A 22062-nucleotide genomic window follows, 5' to 3' on the forward strand; every position below is an offset into this window, starting at 1 on the left:
GAGTATTATGGGAAAAAAGGGTCTGAGTGAAAGAGCACGACTGAGTTACTCTAATGTCTTGCGTTAGTTTTATCGCCTTTCCAAACGTTGGGCGCCATGTAGTGTAGTTCCTATTATCCCAATAGGCTCTGCGCATTGGAATAATACCTTCAATAGTATAGGCCTAGACCAGACGTTAACTAGGTCTTCTATTGTCGATATTAGACTTAAAGTTTTGGGTTTGCCAGCTAGCTCGGAGTTCACTAGAAACTTTCTCGAATAGGCAAGGAGGAGTTGAACCTCCCTGGATAGACAAGAAGGGATTTAGTTTCTGACAACCATAGAACATGACAACTTTGCTCTCCCCTAATCAAGAGTGTATCTCTAGAGTCGTGTGAAAACAAAAGACAACTTATTTTACTCAGTCAGTACGTGCATTCTTAGTTTCACCAGTTTGTAGAGAAAAGGAAGAGACGGGCGTGTTCAATTAAAGATGTTATTTATTGATCAGTCTCTTTTCTCGTACAAGAGAAATGAATCGATATTATTGCAATACTTATGGTTAAGTAAAGTGCATACAATAAAAGCAGAAGTATAAAATAATACTGTAAAAACATTTATATGGTTTCTAAGCCATATGGTGGTTTAAAATGGATAAAATAGATACATACATATAAACATTTGACTAATCGTACTCAACTGGTGCTTCTAACTACGCCTACCCCAGTGTACCTGACCTAAGCCTAATACGTGGGCGGGGATAGAAAGTAGCAGTTTAAGTTAAGTTTGTTTTGCCAAGTGACTTATTCAAGAATTCTCTGCAAGGGGTTATTCAGTTCTGTACCTTGAATCTAGGATGGTTGAGGGATGGTATCTCTCATCTTTGGTCTCGATATTCCAGGCTGCCTGCAAGGGCTGCTCGGAAGCGCCGGAGCTGGATTTCTCGGCAGGAGAATGGCAGCGTCTCGTTCTCAGCGCGTCAGGAAGGTGGGGCAGCGCCGGCGGGCTTCGCTCTCTGCTGGGCTTCGGCAAGTCTCGCTGCTCCGATCTCGTCACCACCGCGTGTGTTTGCTTAAGGCAATATCGGTAATATTTATACCTGTAAGGTGCCGAGATTGACGTAAGGATGGACATAGATACGTCAATAAGGATGTCATACGAACTGGTCGTTAGCACATTCTTTTGCTGAAGTTCTCGGTGAAATCAAAACAATGGCCGCAGGGTTTTTCCCAGGTTGTCATAGGTTTGATTTGTTTTGAGAACTCCGTATGCCTTATCAGGGGCTGGAGGAATATTGCTTGTCTAATTAGATGGCAAGCGTTATGACCTAATCAGATAACGCGTTCCTGTGCCGTGGTGTGGCTTAATCAGATAACGGTTTCTGCATCATGGGATGGCTGCTAGTTAACTTGTTAACCAGAACAGGGTCAGGAATAGGGGGATCGATACAGAACCTATAGGAATACATCACATTCATACACAGATAATATCCGATTTAAATCGAGAAATTAAAAAAAACTCAATATTAATTAATTCAAATAATATTCACGGAGATCAGCTGCCACGTAGAAGATACCGGGGACAGCGCGCGGGACTGCAGAGGCGCACGACCGGGCCGGCTTGAAAAGGTGAGGCGGCGGGGTCCTGGAGCGCTTCCCTGCACACGCGCCTAAGGCAACAGAGGTGCGCGGGGCTGGGGGACGGGAACGGCATCTGCGGCGGCCCTCGTGGAAACATTGCGGTCAAGAAGGCAGCGGTTGAGCGGGACTCCCGCTGAAGAAGAGTAGCAGAACCATCGGGCACACCTGGGGGTCCCCCGCCCCTCCCCCCCCTCCCCCCCCCCCCCCGGGTGACAGCGAAGGATCTGAAAGAAGAGTGGGCCACCCCCAGAGGGCAAATAGGGGGGTGAGATCTATAGAACAGCACGGATACTGTCGCGGGAGAGTAGAGGATCAGAGAAGAGGCTGCTCGGAGCCGCCCTAGTGCGGTGGTGGTCCAGGACCTGCGGCCACTGAGGCGGAAAAGTGTGACCACAGGGTGGAGCTGCGATTGGCACTGAGATACCTGGGAACTACACGGGCGGTCTGTGAGACCGAGGAGACACACCAGGCGGATACCTGCTACACCGTGTGGAGGGAGGAGATCGGATACCTCACTGCCTTAAACTATATAGACTTGCAATATCTGCCTTAAAGTCTACATTTGTAAAGCGCACAATCACCCGTAAGGGTCTCTAGGCGCTGGGGGCCGTCGGGAAGATTAAGCGAGCTATTGCCCAGAGTCACATGGTGCTGGGCTAACCTGCCGCCGGAGCCGGGGATCAAACCGTGGTCCCCAGATTCCAGCGTCAGTCGCCCTGGCCGTGGCGCCACACCTCTCACTAGGCGCACTGGTTGATTCTGGTACCTGGGGAAGCTGTGAGAAATGATAAGAGGTGGCTTGGAACCAGGACAACACTTGAGAGGCAACTGAGAAGTGCCTCTGGCACATGTTTCACCTCCTGTGCGGAGGGGATTGGGATACCCCTGCAGATGGGGGCTGCCCTCGGGAGCGGCGACAAAAAACACCTACCCGCGTCCGAAGCCGGAGGGGTCGGCCTGGTTTCTGTGGCGATATAGGCTAACTACTGGTGGCAGGGGACCCGGAGGCCTGCTGTTGATACCCTGGAAGGCCACTGCATGGAGTGCCGACCTACACCCAAACCACACCCGGAGGCAGGGACTGGACGCTACTGGCTGGCTGAAGACGTAAAAGGAGGACGGAGCTCTGCAAGGGGAAACCTGGAGAGCGAATGACTGACGCTTACCCCCGCAGCACCCACTGTACTGGGTGAAGAGGCCCAGACCGCTACGAGGCTGACTGAAGATGGGAAAACCAAAAGGATTAAAGAGTGGGGCCCAGCCGCCAACGGAAGACAAGACGCCCAAGAAGGAGGAGCACGGAGAGATCGAGCAGGAACGAGACCCCCACCTACAACAGCAATTGAATAAAATTCTAATGGCGCTATCAGACTCTCGCACAGCGCTGCAGCAGGACATAGCACAAGTGGCCACGGGATTGGGCTTGCTGCGTGCTGACCACGGGAAACTGGCAGATAGAGTCACGGAAGTATGGAGCCCGCTCCGAACTATCGAACCGGCCCAGTAGACCCTCAGGGCCACCCTAGACAAAGTACTGGAATGAGTAGGTGCCCGGGAAAAAGGAGCAGAGGAAGCCGAGGGCCGAAATCGACGGAACAACATACGTGTAGTAGGCCTGCCGGAGAAAATTGAAGGAGCGGACATGATACACTATCTAGAATCCTGGCTCAAAACTGCAGTGGTACCGGAGGGCTTATCTACCTTCTATACATTGGAGCGAGCACACAGGGTGCCGGCTCGGCCGCCTCAACAGGGCCGACCCCCAAGACCGGTGGTGGCCCGTCTGTTACACTTCCGAGACCGGGACTTGATCCTTCAGAAAGCGAGGATAAACGGCCCCTTCCAGGTGGAAAACAGTAAGGTCAATATTTTCCCTGACTACACGTACGAAACCCAGCGCCGTCGGACTTCTTTTTTAGCTGTCAAAAGGGAGCTGCGCACAGAAGGACTACAATATTCGCTCCTCTTCCCGGCTAAGCAGAGGGTCATTGTTGACGGCAAAACATGGTTTTTGATACCCCAGATGATACCTGCGTTTGGCTGGAAACTTACAGAGCTGGAAAAGACGGCGGTGAACGTGAACTACAGACGACCTTTAAGGGCTTGCCACAACGAAAATCACGACGGCTTCGAAACAGACAGCGGGGATTGAGGAGACCTGACCAATCTCAAGCAGCTGCGGAACGACTGGGAGCAGTGGCAGCAGTGTCCACACTATCGGTGGCACTAGAAAATCTGTCAGTGGGTGATACGGAATCAGAGAGAGACAACGCCAAATCCGATTCAGAACAATCTGAAACAGACAGCGTTCAGTTACCAAAGGTCACACCAGAGACGACGGAGGGTATGCTGGACGAAGGATAGATGTGAGCGGGAAGCTGACTGGCTGAGTACTTGGAGCTGTGATGGACTCCTGGAAATGTCTTAATGGGGGTGGTTGGTTGTGCCGTGTGCGGTGAGGGGGGTGGGGGTGTGGGGGAACATTATCTATTGGGGCTCATGGGCCGGTGAGAACTCCCAGAGTGGTTGACCACCGATTGGCTGCCGGCTCCCTCTCATTGCCCTTAAGGCATGCCCACAGTGACTACTGATGGGTTTAGTGACATGTTGTATATTGTGTTAGTTTGGATGGGAACTAGATGTTTGTTGCTAGGTCCTGTTCTGGGAGGGAGGGAACCAGGGGCTGTTTGGGTAGTAAAATGGGAGGGATTGTCACTGACGCAGACACACAGAAGGTGTTCGGGGAGAAGTTAGGAGAAAAGTGCAGGGGACTGTGGGAGAATGGGTGATTCTACTAATTTGCGATGTATAACTTGGAATGTGAGAGGTCTGCACACCATGACAAAGTTCATGCCTATTTGGTTAGGAGAGGAATACATATTGCACTGCTCCAGGAAAAGCATTTAACGAAGACTGAAGGGATGGCATTACAGCGTAGATGGAGAGGTCAAGTCTACAACACCATGTACTCTGCGTACGCCAGAGGGGCGCTAATATGGATTAGGGCGGGGGACCCTTTTCAGATGACTAAACAGACGATAGACCCAGAGGGTAGGTTTGTGGCCATTGAAGGGAGATTGAGAGGCAGGGAGGTTGCCTTCTGCAGCGTATATGCACCTAACACTGACAAATTGAGCTTCTTGTCGAAGATATTTGGGTCTCTAGCACACTATCTTGCAGGCCCACTTCTGATAGGTGGCGATTTTAATTCCATAACCGACATTTCACTAGATAGGTCGCACCCATCCTTGACTGATTCCCCGATACACCGGTTAACTAAAGGGAGGCTAGACTGGCAGACACAATGGGGGTTGATCGATGCCTGGCGTACACAACACCCATAAAGCCGTGATTACTCCTACTTTTCAGGCATGCATGACGTACATGTGAGACTAGACACAGTTCTGTGCTCCCCAGGGGTGATGCCGACTGTAGCTCGCTCTGAGTATCTGACCAAAACAATATCAGATCATAACCCCTTACTGATCACGTTACAATGGATGCCTGGAATCTCATGTGTCCCTACCTGGAAGTTACGCCCTGAAACACTAGAGGATCCACTTTTAAAGGCCACGTTGGAGGAGGAGATCACTCATTATTTTGCAGAAAACGCAGGGACAACCGAGACTAGGGCACTAGAATGGGATGCTTTCAAGGTGGTTATCAGGGGGCTCTGCATAGGAAAATATGCAGGAGTGCGAAAGGCACTCTTGAACGATTTGAATAAGGCCAATAACGCGTTACGAGAGATAGAGCTCTTACGGCCTGGACGCCCGGAGCTCCAAGAGAAAGTTAAAGCGGCGAGAGAAGCGGTGGCAACGGAGTGGAACGATTGCGTAGTTTTGACCACAAAGCATACACAGTGAGGGCCCATGCAGAGGGTGATAGAGCAGGAACTCTGCTAGCTTGGTTGGCCAATCCCACAAAAAGATGTTCCCCTATTGTGGCCTTAGAGAACAGAGGGAGGCGAGGTGGTTTACACCCAAAACGAGATCTTGCAATGCTTCACGCACTATTATGAAGCTCTCTACAAAAGTAGGCTAGAGGCCGGGGATCCGGCCATAGATGTATTCCTCAGGGATTTACAACTACCAGTGTTGGAACAGGAACCGGCAGAAGAGCTAGGGAAAGACATAGAACTAGGGGAAATACGAAGTGCCATCAAGCGTATGGCCCGCAACAAAACTCCAGGATTGGATGGACTGCCCATAGAATTCTATGCGAAATACGTTGACTTATTAGCACCCAGACTCCAAGAAGTCTACAAAGAGGCAAGGGAGTCAGGACGTTAACCACAATCTATGCGTGAAGCGTTAGTGATACCGCTGCTGAAACCAGGGAGGGAAGGCAGAAATACAGCCTCTTGCAGACCTCTATCGATGTTAACTACTGACTATAAAATATTGAGTAGTATCTTAGCGACCTGATTGTTACAGCACATGACTAGTCCACTAAGATCAGGCGGGTTTCATACCGACACGAAACACAACTGCGAACATTCGACGCTTGGTGCGACTGCTGGGAGAAGACCACCCAGAGGCGCAACACCCAATGGTACTATCGGTAGATATTGAAAAAGCCTTTGATAGCTTAGAATGGAAATATCTATATAAAGTGCTGGAACGATTTGGCCTAGGAGACGGTTACTTGCAATGGACGAAAGTGCTATACACATCTGCAATGGCTAGAGTAAGGGTAGGCACACTAATATCCTCGCAATATCCTGTAGAAAAGGGGACAAGACAAGGGTGCTCATTATCCCCATTGTTATTTGCTTTGGCTGTAGAACCCCTCACGACTGAGATAAGAAAGGGAGACCACTATGGAGGATTAAGAAGTAGAGACGGCCAACAGTATATATCACTGTACGCAGATGACCTACTACTATTCCTTGAGGATGCTGGCAAGGCACTGACAGGAGCTGAAAGATTGCTCTCGGACTTTGGGGAACTAACGGGATTGAGAGTCAACTGGCCTAAGACATGCTTGTTTCCAGCACGACGGGGGGAGACACAGCCCAATACGATATGAATGTTGCGATGAGAGCCCACTTGCCTGAAATACCTAGGAGTATGCATCTATCATGAGACAGCAGACCTGCTGGATGGTAATATAGGACGTAGTATAAGGGCCCTGAAGGGCAGTATGGCCTTTTGGACCACCCTTCCACTGTCAGTGACGGGCCGTATAGCACTGTTAAAAATTATAGCACTCCCTAGGTTTTTATATTATTTCAGAACACTGCCAGTGTGGATACCTAACCATTTTTTTAAGCTGTTGAAATCGCTTATAGTGTCTTTCCTCTGGGACACGGGGCGACGCAGAGTAGCGCACACAACGCTCGTAAGGCCTAAGATCGAGGGAGGGCTAGCGGTACCAGACTTCGAGTTATATTACCTAGCGGCCCAACTACAGATATTTACCCAAGAAGTAGCGAGAGTATTTAGAGAACCGGAGCACAAAAGAAATTAGGGTACCCCACGTCATGTCCTTTCATTTATCGCACTGCAGCAGAAACTGAATCTCAGGGATCTGACATTGGTAGAGAACACACTGAGACTGTGTTGGAACCGCTCTCAACGTAAAGCGGGGGTGATGCACCCATATGCACCCGAAATTCCCCTTGGAATGGTGACGGCATTGCCGCATGGAGGTGACTGGTCGCACTTACAAGGTTGGGAGGAGGCAGGAATCCAAATGCTGGGAGATTTATTTGAAGATGTAGCACTACTACCGTATCAGACACTCCAAGAAAGGTTTGATATACCGAGAGGGGACTTCCTGCTACACGCAGCAGTGACGAGAGCGATACAAGCACACTGGCAGGAAGGGCTGATGGAACCTAAGACAACGCGAGCCTGCCAGTATGTTATGATGGCAGCAGGGACCTTTAAGGCGTCACGTGCCTGTACACCAGAATGCTCAATGAAACGTTATTGCCTTTGGACACTTTGAAGGAGAAATGGGAGGTAGATGTGGGGAAAACCATTCCTGATGCGGCCTGGGAGAAAATAGTGCGGAGGGCCTGGAAAAGTACGAGAAACGCTAGGTTCCAATTAGTACACTTCTATATTATTCACCGATCATACTTGACACCAGGGAAGATTAAGAAATTCTTTAATGTAGAGGAAGCAGCGTGCCCAAGGTGCACGGGAGTAGGGGTGGAGCTGGCGCATATGCTATGGTCCTGCCCAGAGGTGGGTCCATATTGGAAGGAGGTAGGATGCACATTAAATGCGATAACAGAACGGCGGCTAAATTTTTATATGGCCGTCAGTGTCTTACATTGGTTCCCTCACACATCCAAGAATTGGATTACGAGCAAGTTTGTGGATATGGGGCTTATACTGGCAAAGCGCGAAATCACAAAGCACTGGAAAGCAACAGTAGGCCCCAGCACACACAGATGGAAGAATGAGTTTCTTAAATGGGCTAGCAGCGAAAGCATGTTATGCTATCAGCAAGCACGTAGGCTAAATAATGAGAAAATGCTAGAAGCAGCGACAGCATGGGAGGCTTGGTGCAAGCGCTACGAGAACATGGGACACAGGATAATGGTGTGGAATAGTTCAATGATTGATGTATGACCTTAGACCATGACAGGGCATCATGTAGGAAAACACACATTCAATCCTGCGCGTATTTATCAAGAAGATCGGACACTACTTCTGGCGTTGGTGACGGGTTTTGGGGAGGAGGGAGGGGGAGATGGGGGATAGATTGAAGTATGTTGGGTTAAAACATTCGATACCTTGTTTAAATGGAGATTCTGATAGTAAGAACTGACATATTTTCATGGCATATCACCACAGGAGTTGGGATAACGAGTACTTTGCAACTGTCAATGTATGTTTTGTGTAGAAAAACAATAAACTATGTTTTGAAAAAAAATGAGGCACCTTGAACATGGCCCATGAGGAGGATACACCCCGGGTAGAATGACCCTGTACCGAAGAAGGGAGAGGACAGTGAGCTGATTCATAAGCGGAAACCACAGCACATTTCACCCAACGTGACAAGGTGGATAAGGAAGGACGAAGCCCTTTCCCAGAGGTCCCGTAGGTAACAAACAAAGAATAAACCTTACAAAAGGTACTGGAGCGATCAAAAGAGAGGCGGAGAGCCCGCAACACATCCAAAGTATGCAGAACCACGTCCTCTGGGGAGGAGGGGTCCGGAAATAAGACAGGGAGAACAATATCCTCCTGACAGTGGAAAGTAGACAAAACTTTAGGCAGAAAGAACTGACAAGGACGAAGAATCCCTTTGTCAAAACAGAAACGCAAAAAAGGGGTAGAGGCCGTCAAAGCACCAATCTCACCAACCCACCGACCAGAAGAAACAGCCACCAAAAAAACAACCTTAACCGTAAGAAACTTAAAGTCCACCGAAAGCAAAGGCTCAAAGGGGGGCCCAGTCAAGGCCTGCAAAACAAGAGGAAGATCCCGAGGTGGGACAGGGGAGTGAGAAATAGGACGCCGAATCAAAAAACTCCGCAGAAGGCGGGCCGCCAAAGGGGAGACAGAAGATACATCAGAACCCCAAAAAGCAAGAATGGCAGCCCAGTACGCACGGAGCGTCGAAACAGCGAGCCCCTGGACAAACCCATCACGCAAGAAGTCCAGCACCCATGCAGCCACACAGGAGGAGGACAAAAAACCCTTCCCAAGGCACCAGGAGGAGAAGTTATTCCAATGACGGTTGTAAGACTTCAAGGTGGAAGGGAGTCTAGACAACTGGATACTCTGGGCCACTTCGTCAGAACCACCCTGGACCAAGGAATTTAACCTTTCAATCATCAGACCCCCAGCCGGAGGTGGAGCAGGGAGGATACCAGGAGAAGAGGAGTCTGCAGAGGGGACGGCCACAGAGGAAACTGCCAATGGGGGCAAACCGATAAGGACAACAGAAGGGAAACCAAGGCCCCTGGGGCCACTCCGGCACCACCAGAAGAATCTCTGCCCGATCGAACAGAAGTTTCCAAAGGACCCGGGGGATCAAAGCAAAAGGCGGGACGGCAAACAGAAGAAGGTGTTGATCGCCCATGCAAGGCGAAAAGGAACCAGGCTGCAAAAATGGTGGAAAAGGGCCAACTCCTCTGAGGCAAACAGATCCAGCCAGGGAAGGCCGAACCAGAGGAAGGACAATCTGATGGAACAGAAGAGAGGACAGACACATCGCCCCAGAGGAAGGGAACACCCTGCTCAGAGAGTCCGCAGGCCCATTCTCTGTCCCCGGAAGATACACCGCCGTCAGAGACAACAGATTGTGCTCAGCCCAAAGACCGATTGTCCTGGAGAGGAGAAACAGAGACTGGCACATGCCCCCTTGGCAATTCACATAAGCCCTAACAACCTGGGTGTCGGTCCGCATCGAGACAGCACGACCCAGAAGAAAAGGAGCAAACCACAGGAGAGCCAACCACACCACCCTCAACTCCTTCCAGTTCGACGACTGGCGAGACTCGAACAGGGACCACCGACCCTGTGCCTTGGAAGGACCCATGACTGCCCCTCAACCAATGGCACTGGGATCCCTTGACAAAACAACCACTGCCGGAGGAAGAAGAAGGTCGAAGCCCTGGGAAAGAGACTGAGGGGACAACCACCACTGGAGGGCAGCCCGAATCTTCGACGTGACAGGAATAAGATCCTCGTAGTCCTGAGCGGCAGGATCCCAGTGGGCCATAAGGTGATATAGGAGGGGATACAAATGCAGCTGGGCCCAAGGGAGGAGATGCAGAGTGATAGCCATCTCCCCCTGACTCCGCAACCAAAGCAGGGCAGACACCTGGGAGTGGGACAGAACCCAAGAAAGGTGACGGTACAAAGTCAACTGCCGCTCCTTTGAAAGGAACACCATCCCCAGATCCATGCGGAACAGAGCCCCCGGGAACTTCAGAGACTGGGTGGATATCAGGGAGGACTTCAGGTGGTTTATGAGGTACCCAAAGGACCCTAGAAGATGACACACCTGATCCACATCCAACAGAGCATGAGAAAAAGAAGGAAAAACAATCAACTAATCGTCAAGATAGGGAAAAACCTGAAGACCTCTGCAATGGAGAATACCCACCAGAGGGGCCAAGAGCTTTGTGAAAACCCTTGGCACAGACGAAAGGCCGAAAGGAAGCACCCGTAACTGGAAGTGCCGGGAACCAACAGCAAATCGGAGATACTGCTGATCCCTGGATGGATAGGGAGGTGCAGATAAGCATCCATCAGATCCAGGGACACAAGGAAGCACCCCGGAAGCACCAGATGCAGGATGGAAAGCAAAGTCACCTTTGTGAACGTACGTCTGGGAATGAAGAGATTCACCCTCTTGAGATCCAAGACAGGATGAAGATCCGCTGTATCCTTCTTGGAGACCAGGAAGAGGATTGAATAACAACCCTCGCCCCTCTCCAGAGGAGGAACCTCCATGATAGCCGCTTTCTCCAACAGAAAGCGCACACCCTCCATCAAGGCTTCCCACCGCAGAGGATGACGGGGCAGAGGGGTCACCCTGGAGACTGGAAGGGGGGGCAGAACTCGAGCCGATAACCGTCCGACACAGTGTTCACCGCCCAGGCGTCCGGAATCTCCAACCAACAGTGCAGAAATAAACAAAGGCGACCCCCAACTGGAAAAGGCAGAAAATCATTGTGCAGCGGAAGGAGCAGTGTCAGCACTACCTGCAGGGGCTTGGCAGGGGTCCGCTCGCCACGACCCCTTCCACGAAAGAGCTGTGAAGCACCCCGAGCAGAAGGCCCAAAGGCGCAGCGGTAGCCAAACCCACGCTCCAGAGAAGGAGGGCGGACAGGAGCCACCAGCTTGCGGTTTTCTGCTGACTGCTTGACCATGACCTCCAGCTGGGGCCGGAACACTTTGGACCCCACAAAGGGCAATCGAAGTAGGACCGCCTTTTGCGAAGACTCTGCCTTCCAGGAACGCATCCAGAGATGACTCTGTGCAGCAATCAAAGCCCCAGATGCAGCTGCAGTGGCACTCAGATTGTCAAAAGAGATGTCCGATAAATAGCAAACCTGCAACTCCATAAGGGCCAAGAGAGCAGAGGCATCCTCTCCATTCTGCAGAAGAATAGACAGGGCCTGGGAATCCTTGAGCAGGGACTGGACCATGTAATTAGAAAAGGCTGTCGCCCGGACCGAAAAGTTAGAAACAGCGTAGGAACGCTTCACCACTCCCTCAACACGCCTATCCACAGCGTCAGAAGGAAGGGCGTCATCAGACAGAACCAAACCCTGTGAGGAGAGACGAACCATTAAATTGTCCACTTTGATGGACTGGGGAAATTCATCAGCAAACCCCTCCAAAGGATAACGTCTGGACAAAAAGCGAGGGAAGGTGGACTTATCAACCTCCTTCCATTCATGATCCAGCACCTTGCGCACAGCACCATGCAAGGGGAAGGACTCCGGAGTCGGTTTGTGATACTGGGTGAAGAAGTCATCCTCCAGGACCTCAGATACAGGAGGCGCAAACGCACAAATTATCACGCACATGGGAGAATAATTCAGAGAGCTCCGCACCCTGAACAAAACGCCCACGCACACACTCCTCAGTCAAATCATCGGCAGGAGCGTCAGGTGGATCAACAGACCCACGAGGTACCTTGGCAGGAGGGCCAGCTGCCTCCCAAGCCCAGAAAGCAGCAGAGACAGCCTCATTAATAATGAGGCGCAGGGCATCCAAAGTTGGAGCATCAGAGCCGAAGGCACCTTGGTCCATGACAGCGAGGAAGCAAAAAGCAATACAAGGCACTCCAACAACCAGCACAAGGTCGGGACCAACAGAAAAAAGCTCCCATTTGAAAGGAACGAAGTCCCGAGGCCCCCGACCTCTCACGCAACTAACAGAGAGGGCGGAAGTTTAAAGGGAGAGCCCCCACGGCTCAAAATCCATTAACCCCTTGCCTCCGGGGCTAATTCCCTGCTGTGCTTGGGGGCGGGCGCGCACAGCGCCCCGGTGCTCATGACGAGCTGAGCTCGTCATGAGTCACGGTGGCCGTGTGCTCATGACGAGCTGAGCTCGTCACGGCCACACCCGTTTCTTCAGAACGTTCAGCACAGCGGGGGAATTAGCTCCACGTGCAAGCGTTCTGACCGTTATGACGAGCTCAGCTCGTCATGAGCACACGGCCACCATGGCTCATGATGAGCTGAGCTCGTCATGGGCATGGGAGGGGTTAATGAGGCGGGAACCCAGGAGGACGCTCCGCGCCGCAAGGAACCACCATAGACCCGCGCCCGCTATAGCAGGGCGCTACAGGAGAGCCAGAAGGTGAGCGGTCGCTACAGCACGCCTCATACCACACATGAGGAAACAGGCGCAGGCGGCTGCTACAGCGAGCCATGTAAACAGCACAAAAAAGAAAACATCCACACAAAGCAAAAGCTACAAAAAGCATGGAAGAAGGCAGCCGCTACAGCAGGCCGCTGAAAAAAAAATTTCAATAAAGAAAGGAACTATACACTTACCGGACCCACGTCCTGCTAGGCAAACAGACTGCGAAGGAAGAAAAAATCAAACAGGAAGTTGTGTGACGCCCTTCCCCCTATGTGCTCACCTGATTGGTGGCGCCATATTGGGCGAAGTGCTAAAAAGTTCTGCTAGGAATAGGGTTCTGGGGAGTAGACTAGCTGATCACTGTTAAGGAATGGGACGGGAAGACAGGAGAGGAGGAAATGCTTGGCTAGCAAGCATTCCTGGAATGTTTGTATTTGAGTTAAAGAAGTTAGTGGGGCAGCAGTTGGAAGGACACCGATGGAGCTGGTGGGGTCTTTCTGTGCTCCTCAGCATAAAAGCTTTTACTACATTCCTGCATCCAGTACCTTATTCAACAAAAGTTATTATAGGGATGTAGTGAGCCACCTGGTCCCTGTCGCTACTATACAGTATTACATGCAATCATCGGAGGGCTTAAAGGTGCTCTTCTTACCGCTCGTGTTAGCTACGTCACGACCAGCTCCTGCGTGTACTGTGGTCCTTTATGGCTGCCTGTGGGCATCGCCTGGGCCTGCACCCTAATTTTCCCCGACATAACATATGTAAACAGTCTGCTTGTCATTCAAATTCAAACTTTAGCTCTGCCAACTATTTTAGCCGAAAGTATGTATTGGGAACAACAAATACATAGGCAGCAGACATTGTGTATTGACGTCACCACAGATATCCATAACTCCATGACTGTCACAAAAGTGTTCGTGAAACCACAACGACGGAACCTATGCTTTAAATTCTGTTTATTGTGACGATGCGCTCGGAGCCTGAAGCTCCCTCGCTGATGTACACTTGGCTCTCCCTGGCTCCGCCCCGCCCCGCTCTTCCCGCTGCGCTCTCCTCCCTCCGCGCCTGCACCCTGCTGCTGGCGCCCAGGTGGCACACCGAGGCGGACGCGGTGGTGCCGCCATGGCCTGGGCCCGGCCGCCCGTCACCCAGCAGATCCAGAGGGAGCCCCGGCGGCAGAGGGGGCTTCCGGCCGCCCAGCTGCCCCGCGAGCCACAGCTGGCCGAGGCGGCTCTCTGCCCGGTGGTGGACCGGACCGGGACCCACCTGCCCTTCGGGCACCTCTTCCGGGGGCAGAGGGCGCTGATTGTGTTTGTTCGGGTAAGTGTGCGGATGGCGGAGCTGGCAAATGTCGCCCTAGAAAATGATTTCAGAAGAATAGGAGGGCACACTGAACCTTTGCCAAAAAAACACATCCACACCCACGCACGCTGGATTACCCAATAAGGATATGCGAGCTTCTCCGGGGCTCTCGTTTTCCCACAGGCGGTGGACAGCTTAATGGATGTCTGCGGACTTCCTCGGGACTTTTAAAACTGTCCCTAACATTGTGCTAATTAGTTTGTAAAACGATGTACTTTGCTTTCCATTGCAAAAAGAAAAACATTGCTTTTCTTCCACTTCAGTTTCTCCGATGCCAGTTCTTAAACTGTTGCCACGTATGAAAGTTACAACACGCCAGCAGTTGCCAGGACTGCAGGAAGCAGATAGGCTGATTGATGTATATGCCAGGCGGACAACATAGCCACGATGAGTTATAAATAGCCACTACGATGTATATGTAAGCAAATAAAAAGCGGCAAAAACGACACAGTGCAAACAACACCAACGAGTCTAGAGTATACAGAAACATTCTTGAAGTATTGTGCCCTTACATAGCCGTGGGCGGAGGTTGAAGTAGATTAGTAGTACTGAGATCTGGTGTGTGATTGAAGGTTGATCAACATTTGTGAACACTTACCCCCTTGTTATTTTCTGTTTGGGACTCCGTTTGTTTTTAGTAGATTAAACAACACCCAAGCAGTTGCGTTGCGCCCCTTGGTTGCTAAGCGAACCTTTGTTTCTGACGCTTGTTTGTTGCCCCTCCAGCATTTCCTGTGTTACACCACAAAAGAATATGTGGAAGATCTTGCCAAAGTTCCTAAGAGTTTTCTCAAGGTAAGTTGCTATTCTGTATGCATGTTTAATACATGCGGTTCTGCAGTCCCTGCATAAAACTAATCTCTAATTTCTTTACAGTACCTGGGATTTTTCAATCCATGTGTAAAAACAAATCTCTAATTTCTTTATATTACATTGGATGCTGCAATTTCTGCATAAAAGGTGACTTTTGATGCACCCGGCCGCCTAATGTAAAGAAATGGCATAACCTGAGTTCTGACATTCCACTGCGTTCTGTCAGAGCCAGCAGCCTGGGTCAGGTCAAGGAGCATAATTAAAGAAATAGTTTAAAGAACAAAAACAAAACGTGGCTCTCCTTTCTTCTGCTTTGTTTTTCTAACCGTACAGTGACAAGTAAAAAGGAGCTATTTATGGCAACATGCTTATTTTTTGCACTCTTTAGGTAATTATAGAAAATTTGAATCTCTCTGTATGTTTCTACATATTCCGAGCTGCTGCTTTAAAACAAAAACAAAAACGGACTTGTATTAAACTGGTTCAAATATGTTTTTACAAAAAATGTCTAACACTTTTTTGATGCGTTGAATGTTGCACTCTCTTCCATATGAAAGAGCTACTCACCAAGTAGTTAAGCGTTTTCTAGGACATATGACGTCACCACAGATATCCATAACTCCATGACTGTCACAAAAGTGTTCGTGAAACCACAACGACGGAACCTATGCTTTAAATTCTGTTTATTGTGACGATGCGCTCGGAGCCTGAAGCTCCCTCGCTGGTGTACACTTGGCTCTCCCTGGCTCCGCCCCGCCCCGCTCCGCCCCGTCAAAACTAATAAATTTATTTTGAGTATATTCTGTATTTAACCAACCATAAACCTTGGCAACTAAATCCAGACACTTAATACTCTTTGTGCCTTAGGGATCACTCATTAAATTTTGTTTTTGATACCCTTTCTAAGGCACTTTTTACTTCACTGTAATTTAGAGCACGCCCTCCCCACAATAACCAGCTCCGCAGTCTTTCTGGCGTCGTAGCACACCAAAGAGGCACTCGGCCTCTTTGGTGGGGCCCGATGATGAAGCATGACACCGACTAGGTCGGTGTGTGAGGGCTTTCTTTATCACCCAAATCGGGTGTGCTAACCTTATTCTGACTCCGTTTAATGTGGTCCTTACAAATCCCTGTAAGTGTGATCAGTGATTGATCTGACCTCTCTCTTTTTGTTCAAGTACGATTGCTTACTCATTCCCCACTTATTTTTAAAGTTTCTATAGAGAGCCTCTGACCCTTGAGAATAGTCCTAAGCATTGTGTAATCTCCATGAGTTACAGCACAAACCCATCTGGCTGCTATGCAGAGAATTCAAATGGGCTATTTTGTGTAAAAAGCAAGTAGGTATGCTTTGCATGTCAGTGGCTTATATGCAGTGTATTGCTCAAAGGAAGGTGTAGCAAGGAAAGACAACAGATGCCATATTACTGTATTCAGGAAGATGCCTTGTGCCAGGGACAACAGTTAATGATGGAGTGGAACTCCACTCCAGTCCAGGCGCACAGCGTCAGACGTATTTGGTAACTTTTTACCTTATTCGGTAATTTCAACTCATACTCCCAAATTATTCATCATTAAGTTTTATTTTTCCAAATTCTTTTCACACGTAATATGCTCCTGTGTTAATAACTTCTCATGACACGGATATGCTCGAGGCCTTTTTCCGTGAACGTTATGACAACATTAAACATCCATGGTTGTAAGATCTTATATTGCCCAATGCATTTCGGATTATTCAAAATCCTTCATCAGGGGTCCACTACAAAATAAAAGACATTGCTATTACCATCTGATTTCAAATCTCTAACATTAACTCTTTACATTAACATTTCAACAAGTCCATACTTTGTTTTGGGCAAAACTCCTCAACAGCGCTTTCCCTCTAAACATAGAACAAAGTGCCCCTGTTATTAAACCTGCCGAAGCCTTTATCAACCTATTCAATCTGTTTTAAACCAAATTACATCAATTTATCTCGTACCTGGTCAAGTGTTACTCTCGTCGTTGCTTTCACTAACAAATCCTTCTCACAGTGCGCCTCGTAATGCTGCTGATAAAACACCTGCGATTCTGCCCCGCCTCTAAGATTTAACCCCTCCCAAACCTTTCAATTGCCCTGCTTATTAACACTCGTGCCTACACTTCCCAGAATACCCTCAACTGGGACCTAATGTCTTCCGAGCTTCTAGTGGATCTTTAATATGCTACGGTTTCATTTGTGACGTTCCTCGGGTCCTGCAATTCTATGCCCCGCCCTCCCTAATGATGTTGCCTATTGCGCTTATACAACGTTGATAAAGTTCACCATGTCAGATTTCAGTTCAGCTATTACATAACGTGTATGACATTTAAAGAAATGTAACAGTAGAAGAAATGTTCCAAACAGTTCGAAAATGTCCATGAAATATTTAAAACCAGGTATCCACTCGCAAGATTCCTTTAGTCCTTATAAAGTAAGTCAGCTTTCTGCCTCATCCCTCTATATGGTGATAGAACTCCTCTTCCTTATAATGGACGTCAGGAGGCACTTTATCACATATATAACCGAGAGACCACAGGCCACCCTTTACATACAGTATTTAACTGGTGGGAGTAGGCTTGCTTACTCATGCCCCACTTATTTTTAAAGTTTCTATAGAGAGCCTCTGACCCTTGAGAATAGTCCTAAGCATTGTGTAATCTCCATGAGCTACAACACAAACCCATCTGGCTGCTATGCAGAGAACTCAAATGGGCTATTTTGTGTAAAAAGCAAGTAGGTATGCTTTGCATGTCAGTGGCTTATATGCAGTGTATTGCTCAAAGGAAGGTGTAGAAAGGAAAGACAACAGATGCCATATTACTGTATTCAGGTTTGAGTCTGCTCATTGAAGATGCCTTGTGCCAGGGACAACATGCCTGTCGTCATGATGTACACATGCACGTTTTATGTGCCAGGTGGCACACTATATCCCTTTCCAACTTAGTTTTAATCAACAAGATGTACAGGTTTAACCATTGTCATAGTTGCTGGAATCAAATGATTATCCATGATAATCTTACATCTTTGGGAAGATTGAGAATGGGGTCTCAACAAGTACCTCAATCCACCACTTCCCTAGGGGTCCCCTAGTTGCGTCAACATTGTTTCAGCTGTACCAGATACTTCAGAACTTGCTGGAATGACTGACTCTCTCTGTTGGTGAGGACTGGCTCCCTGTCAAGAAGTCTCACTAGACCTATTTTTGGTCATCAATGGACGGCCACTGTGAGTAATTATTTTCTTGCCTTTATATCAGATGTTGATGGATATAATTGGACTTTCTTAAGCCTTACCACCTTGTGTGTCATTTGTTTATGTCCATGCACTGCTATCACCACTGTGTCCCTAATGGAAGTTATTGTCCATGGGCCACACTCGCAGGGGGTGCAGCATTTCCCTACAGGGTGTCTGTCTCTTACAAGAGCGTCATGTCCATCACACATATAATCTTTTTTGCTCTCTGCCTTTTACCTTCCAGCTCATTGTTTCTGTATCTCATTTGACTTGTGCTGGGTCCAAGTGTCGAGGTACCCACTTAGGGATTACTGGAATGATATCTCTGAAGGCACGGGCAAACAGTATTGACGCCAGTGTAAATTGTATCATAGTATTTGTGTAACGCTTACTACCAGGGCTTGTCTGACTACCGGGCGTTTTGGAATTCTGCCAAGCTGGGGGCTGATTTCGTTCATGGAGACCTGCGTGCACTTCGAAATAATTAAGGCAAAACTAATTTCGTTTAGTATTCTCAGGTCCCCATCAACAAAATCAGCCCCCAGCTCAGCAGCATTCCAAAACGCCTGGTAGCCAGTCCGGCCCTGCTTACTACCCTATGTGTGGTGCTGAAGCACTTCCCCACACAGGTAGTAAGCTACACCATGTAAGGTGCGTGGTTAGGAGGGTGCTGTTTTTGTTTTGAGCCTATAGTCCATATGGAATGTGTTTTCAGTTAATGCCTGATGATCACCTGGTGCTATTATCATGTTATGTGGCGAATCGCCTGACTGTGTGATGAGTGAGGGTATGTGAGAGACAGATGCACACAGTATAATTATAATAAGAAGGACTAAGCAGCACAGCCACAAGGGCAGCAACATTCTGTGTTCTTGTACACCAAAAATAAGGTAGACAGAGAAGGCCTAATGATCCTTACGGTGGCATGCGCCAGGCAGAGATGATCTAAAATGTGTAAAAGGATATAGAGTAATGGGAATTGGTGACATAAGAAGTAGCCATGGACCACTTAATTACATTTTTATTTATGTATTAATTCAATGTATTCATTTACTTTAAAGACAGGGCTATTACCTATTGATGTATAAATACACCCCATGAAGGAGGCAGGAATTGGAAGAGCAATCAAGGCTACAAACCTGACCAGAAACTACAAGGCCTTTGCTCACATTCAACCAACTCCAATTAGGTTAAAAGAAAGATACCATTTTGAGCAGGGGTTCAAGTACCAAGACCCTCCCAAGTACTCAAAACTGGACAAGCACAAGTCGGGGAAGCCCTAGTCGGGTCATAGCTCAGACCCCAGCCAGGCTGGCAACCTTCATATACGAGAGTGAGAGATGACGCACTTGGCAAGTTGCTGCTCTATCAGCGCAAGACCAAATTGTTTAGCCTTGTGGTACTTTGCTTTCCTCACCCATACGTGCAAGCCTCATACTTTTTTGAATTCCAGAGACCCTTCTTCTTTTTAATGTACATAAATTGGCATCCTCTTCACCTTTTAGATTTACCTGCTGGAAAACGTTCACTTCATTATTCGTAGTGAATGACGTATATGGGTAAGAAAAGAAACTGGGTTGAAAGGAGGTCTACTTTGCTTCTTTTATTTCAGCTAGGCCAGACTATGGTGCTGATTTGGTAATTCTCAATATGTTCAATCTTAGCCCTGCTCTTCTCTAATTTACAAGGTTTGTGGAAAACACCTTTTATACATGTCTCCACAAGTTAACTTCCCTTAGGAACTCTCACCTCTAGTCAGAGGCCATTGAATTAAATCAGTAGTAGCTGATAGGTGTCATTTCCTGTCCCAGACAACTCTTAATTCAACCACTATAAAGGTCTCCTCCAGCCAGAAGAGTATTGATTGAGTATACTGGATTCTGCAGGTTAAGCCTGCCCCGGGAGAGCAACGCCTTTGCCTGCCTTGTTCATCCAAGATCTCTGGTCACAGGCCACACAGGCACATTATAGGGAAATAGTAGACTACCCCAAACTGCTTAAAGGCTGGTCATAATTTCTCAAACTAGCCTCACTGATTCCTACCTATTGCATTGTGGAGATATGATCCTCAATGTGCCTTTTATCATCAAAAGAAGATGAACGCATGCAGAGACATGCCTGCAAGGAAATAACCCCACCACATTAAGGCTAAATGCAATGTGTCGTACTAGCCTTGCTGATTTCTGGGTGCTTGATCATATCCTTCTGACCCTTCATATTGTGAAGAATTGACAGTGGTGCAGTGTTGTTTCGTTATATATTATTAGGAAATTGTGTATTTTCCAGTCAGCATCGTCAATAGCTGCCACTATTTATAGTCGTAGACAAGCAAAGTCTGCTGATAATTTCACAATCTCCTCCAATATCATTGTATTTGATAATTCACTTTGTACTAGTGAGCAGAAAAGTACCTCAGTGTTTTCTGACCTTTCAGCCTTTCAATCCCTTGCAGTTGCCAGGTGATGCAACAGATAGTCCGCAGGATTGTCTGACCCTTGCTGGTACATTATTGGGAAGCTGTACTTTTGGAATTGAAGTGCCCATATTTCTATTCTCTGCGGAAGACGCAGAGCAGTGCTATGGAACAGGAGTACAAGAGGCTTGTGGTCAGCACATTTTGTACTCATATAAGTAGGTGTGTAAACGGACACAGCCCCACTTGATAGCTATTGCTTCCTTCTCTATATTTTAATAGTTTTTTTGTTGGTGTCTGTCAGTACTCGGTTAGCAAAGCTACCAGGGCCGACTGGTCTCAGGACTGCTCCTAATGTCACACTCCATGTAATCCCACTGGACTAGCATTCTCTATCAACTTTGTGTTGGCATTTGAATCAAAATCTCTCATTGTAGTTTAACTCAGGATAGCAAACTAGGTGTTCAATAATGGTTCTTTGTGTTCTTCAGACCACTGCCATTCCATCTTGGCTTTGGTGAGATTGTGGAGGTGTTCTGTTAGTTTAGCTAGATTTGGCAGGAATTTCCCACAATAGTTCATCTTTCACAAGAAACTACAAACTTCAGTCACACTGTGCAGTGGAAGAGCACATCACATGCTATCTGCCTTCTTGGGGTCCACTCTACTGCCCTGATTGGGGAACACTTAGCCAAATAATTTTATGGAGCTTTCATAAATTAGCATTTGTCCTGATGCTTCAGCTATGCTTAACAAAGTGGTTTTTAGGCACTTATGGTGTTCCACAGTGGTAGATGCAAATATTAGGATGTCGTTACTTCTATTCAAAGTACCATCTAGCCCAAATAGTCTCTAATTTGGCGATTCGGAAGACCTCTGTGACTGACAACACCCCAAAACATAGCCTTTTGTATTGCCTTAAAGGTACATGTGTAGAAGATATTATTTTGTATCACCTTGTTTGGTTGAGAAACATCTGGTGATAGCTGAACTTCAGATCCTGTTTTTAAAACGACTTTGAGGTCTACTAGAATATCATCTATCCTTGAGGTAATGTGTGTGTATCACAGTGACACTGGTAGGTAGCCTCATATCAATGTCAATGTTCACTTTGCTGTTTGTGGTTGGATGCCACCAAGAAAGCAACATCCACAGTGTAGGCCCTATGACGTTTTTTAATAACACCCAATTACTCTAGTCTTTCGAGTTCTGCCTCCTCTTGGGGCGTCAAATGAAATGGAATTCTCCCGTGACTGAGGTCAATTAGACTCACAGGGACGTCTAGAAGCACGACAGGCTTGGTTTTCA

At 48.1% G+C, this 22062-nt stretch overlaps 1 protein-coding gene across 2 annotated transcripts in view; it reads left to right on the plus strand.

Annotated features, from left to right (window-relative positions):
* The first annotated feature begins 13947 nt into the window (after window positions 1–13947).
* Window positions 13948–22062, plus strand: part of PRXL2C (peroxiredoxin like 2C) — a 96296-nt gene continuing 88181 nt past the window's right edge. Inside the window, exons 1-2 of one of the 2 annotated variants that reach the window (XM_078675669.1) lie at window positions 13948–14230; window positions 14999–15067. In XM_078675669.1, the coding sequence (XP_078531795.1) occupies window positions 14033–14230; window positions 14999–15067 (267 nt within the window). In that variant the 5' untranslated portion in view covers window positions 13948–14032. The remainder of the gene's footprint in view (window positions 14231–14998; window positions 15068–22062) is intronic. The other variant, XR_013607089.1, reaches the window with a different exon arrangement.

This window comes from Lissotriton helveticus, chromosome 2_1, assembly GCF_964261635.1.
Source record: "Lissotriton helveticus chromosome 2_1, aLisHel1.1, whole genome shotgun sequence".
Classification (NCBI taxonomy): domain Eukaryota; kingdom Metazoa; phylum Chordata; class Amphibia; order Caudata; family Salamandridae; genus Lissotriton; species Lissotriton helveticus.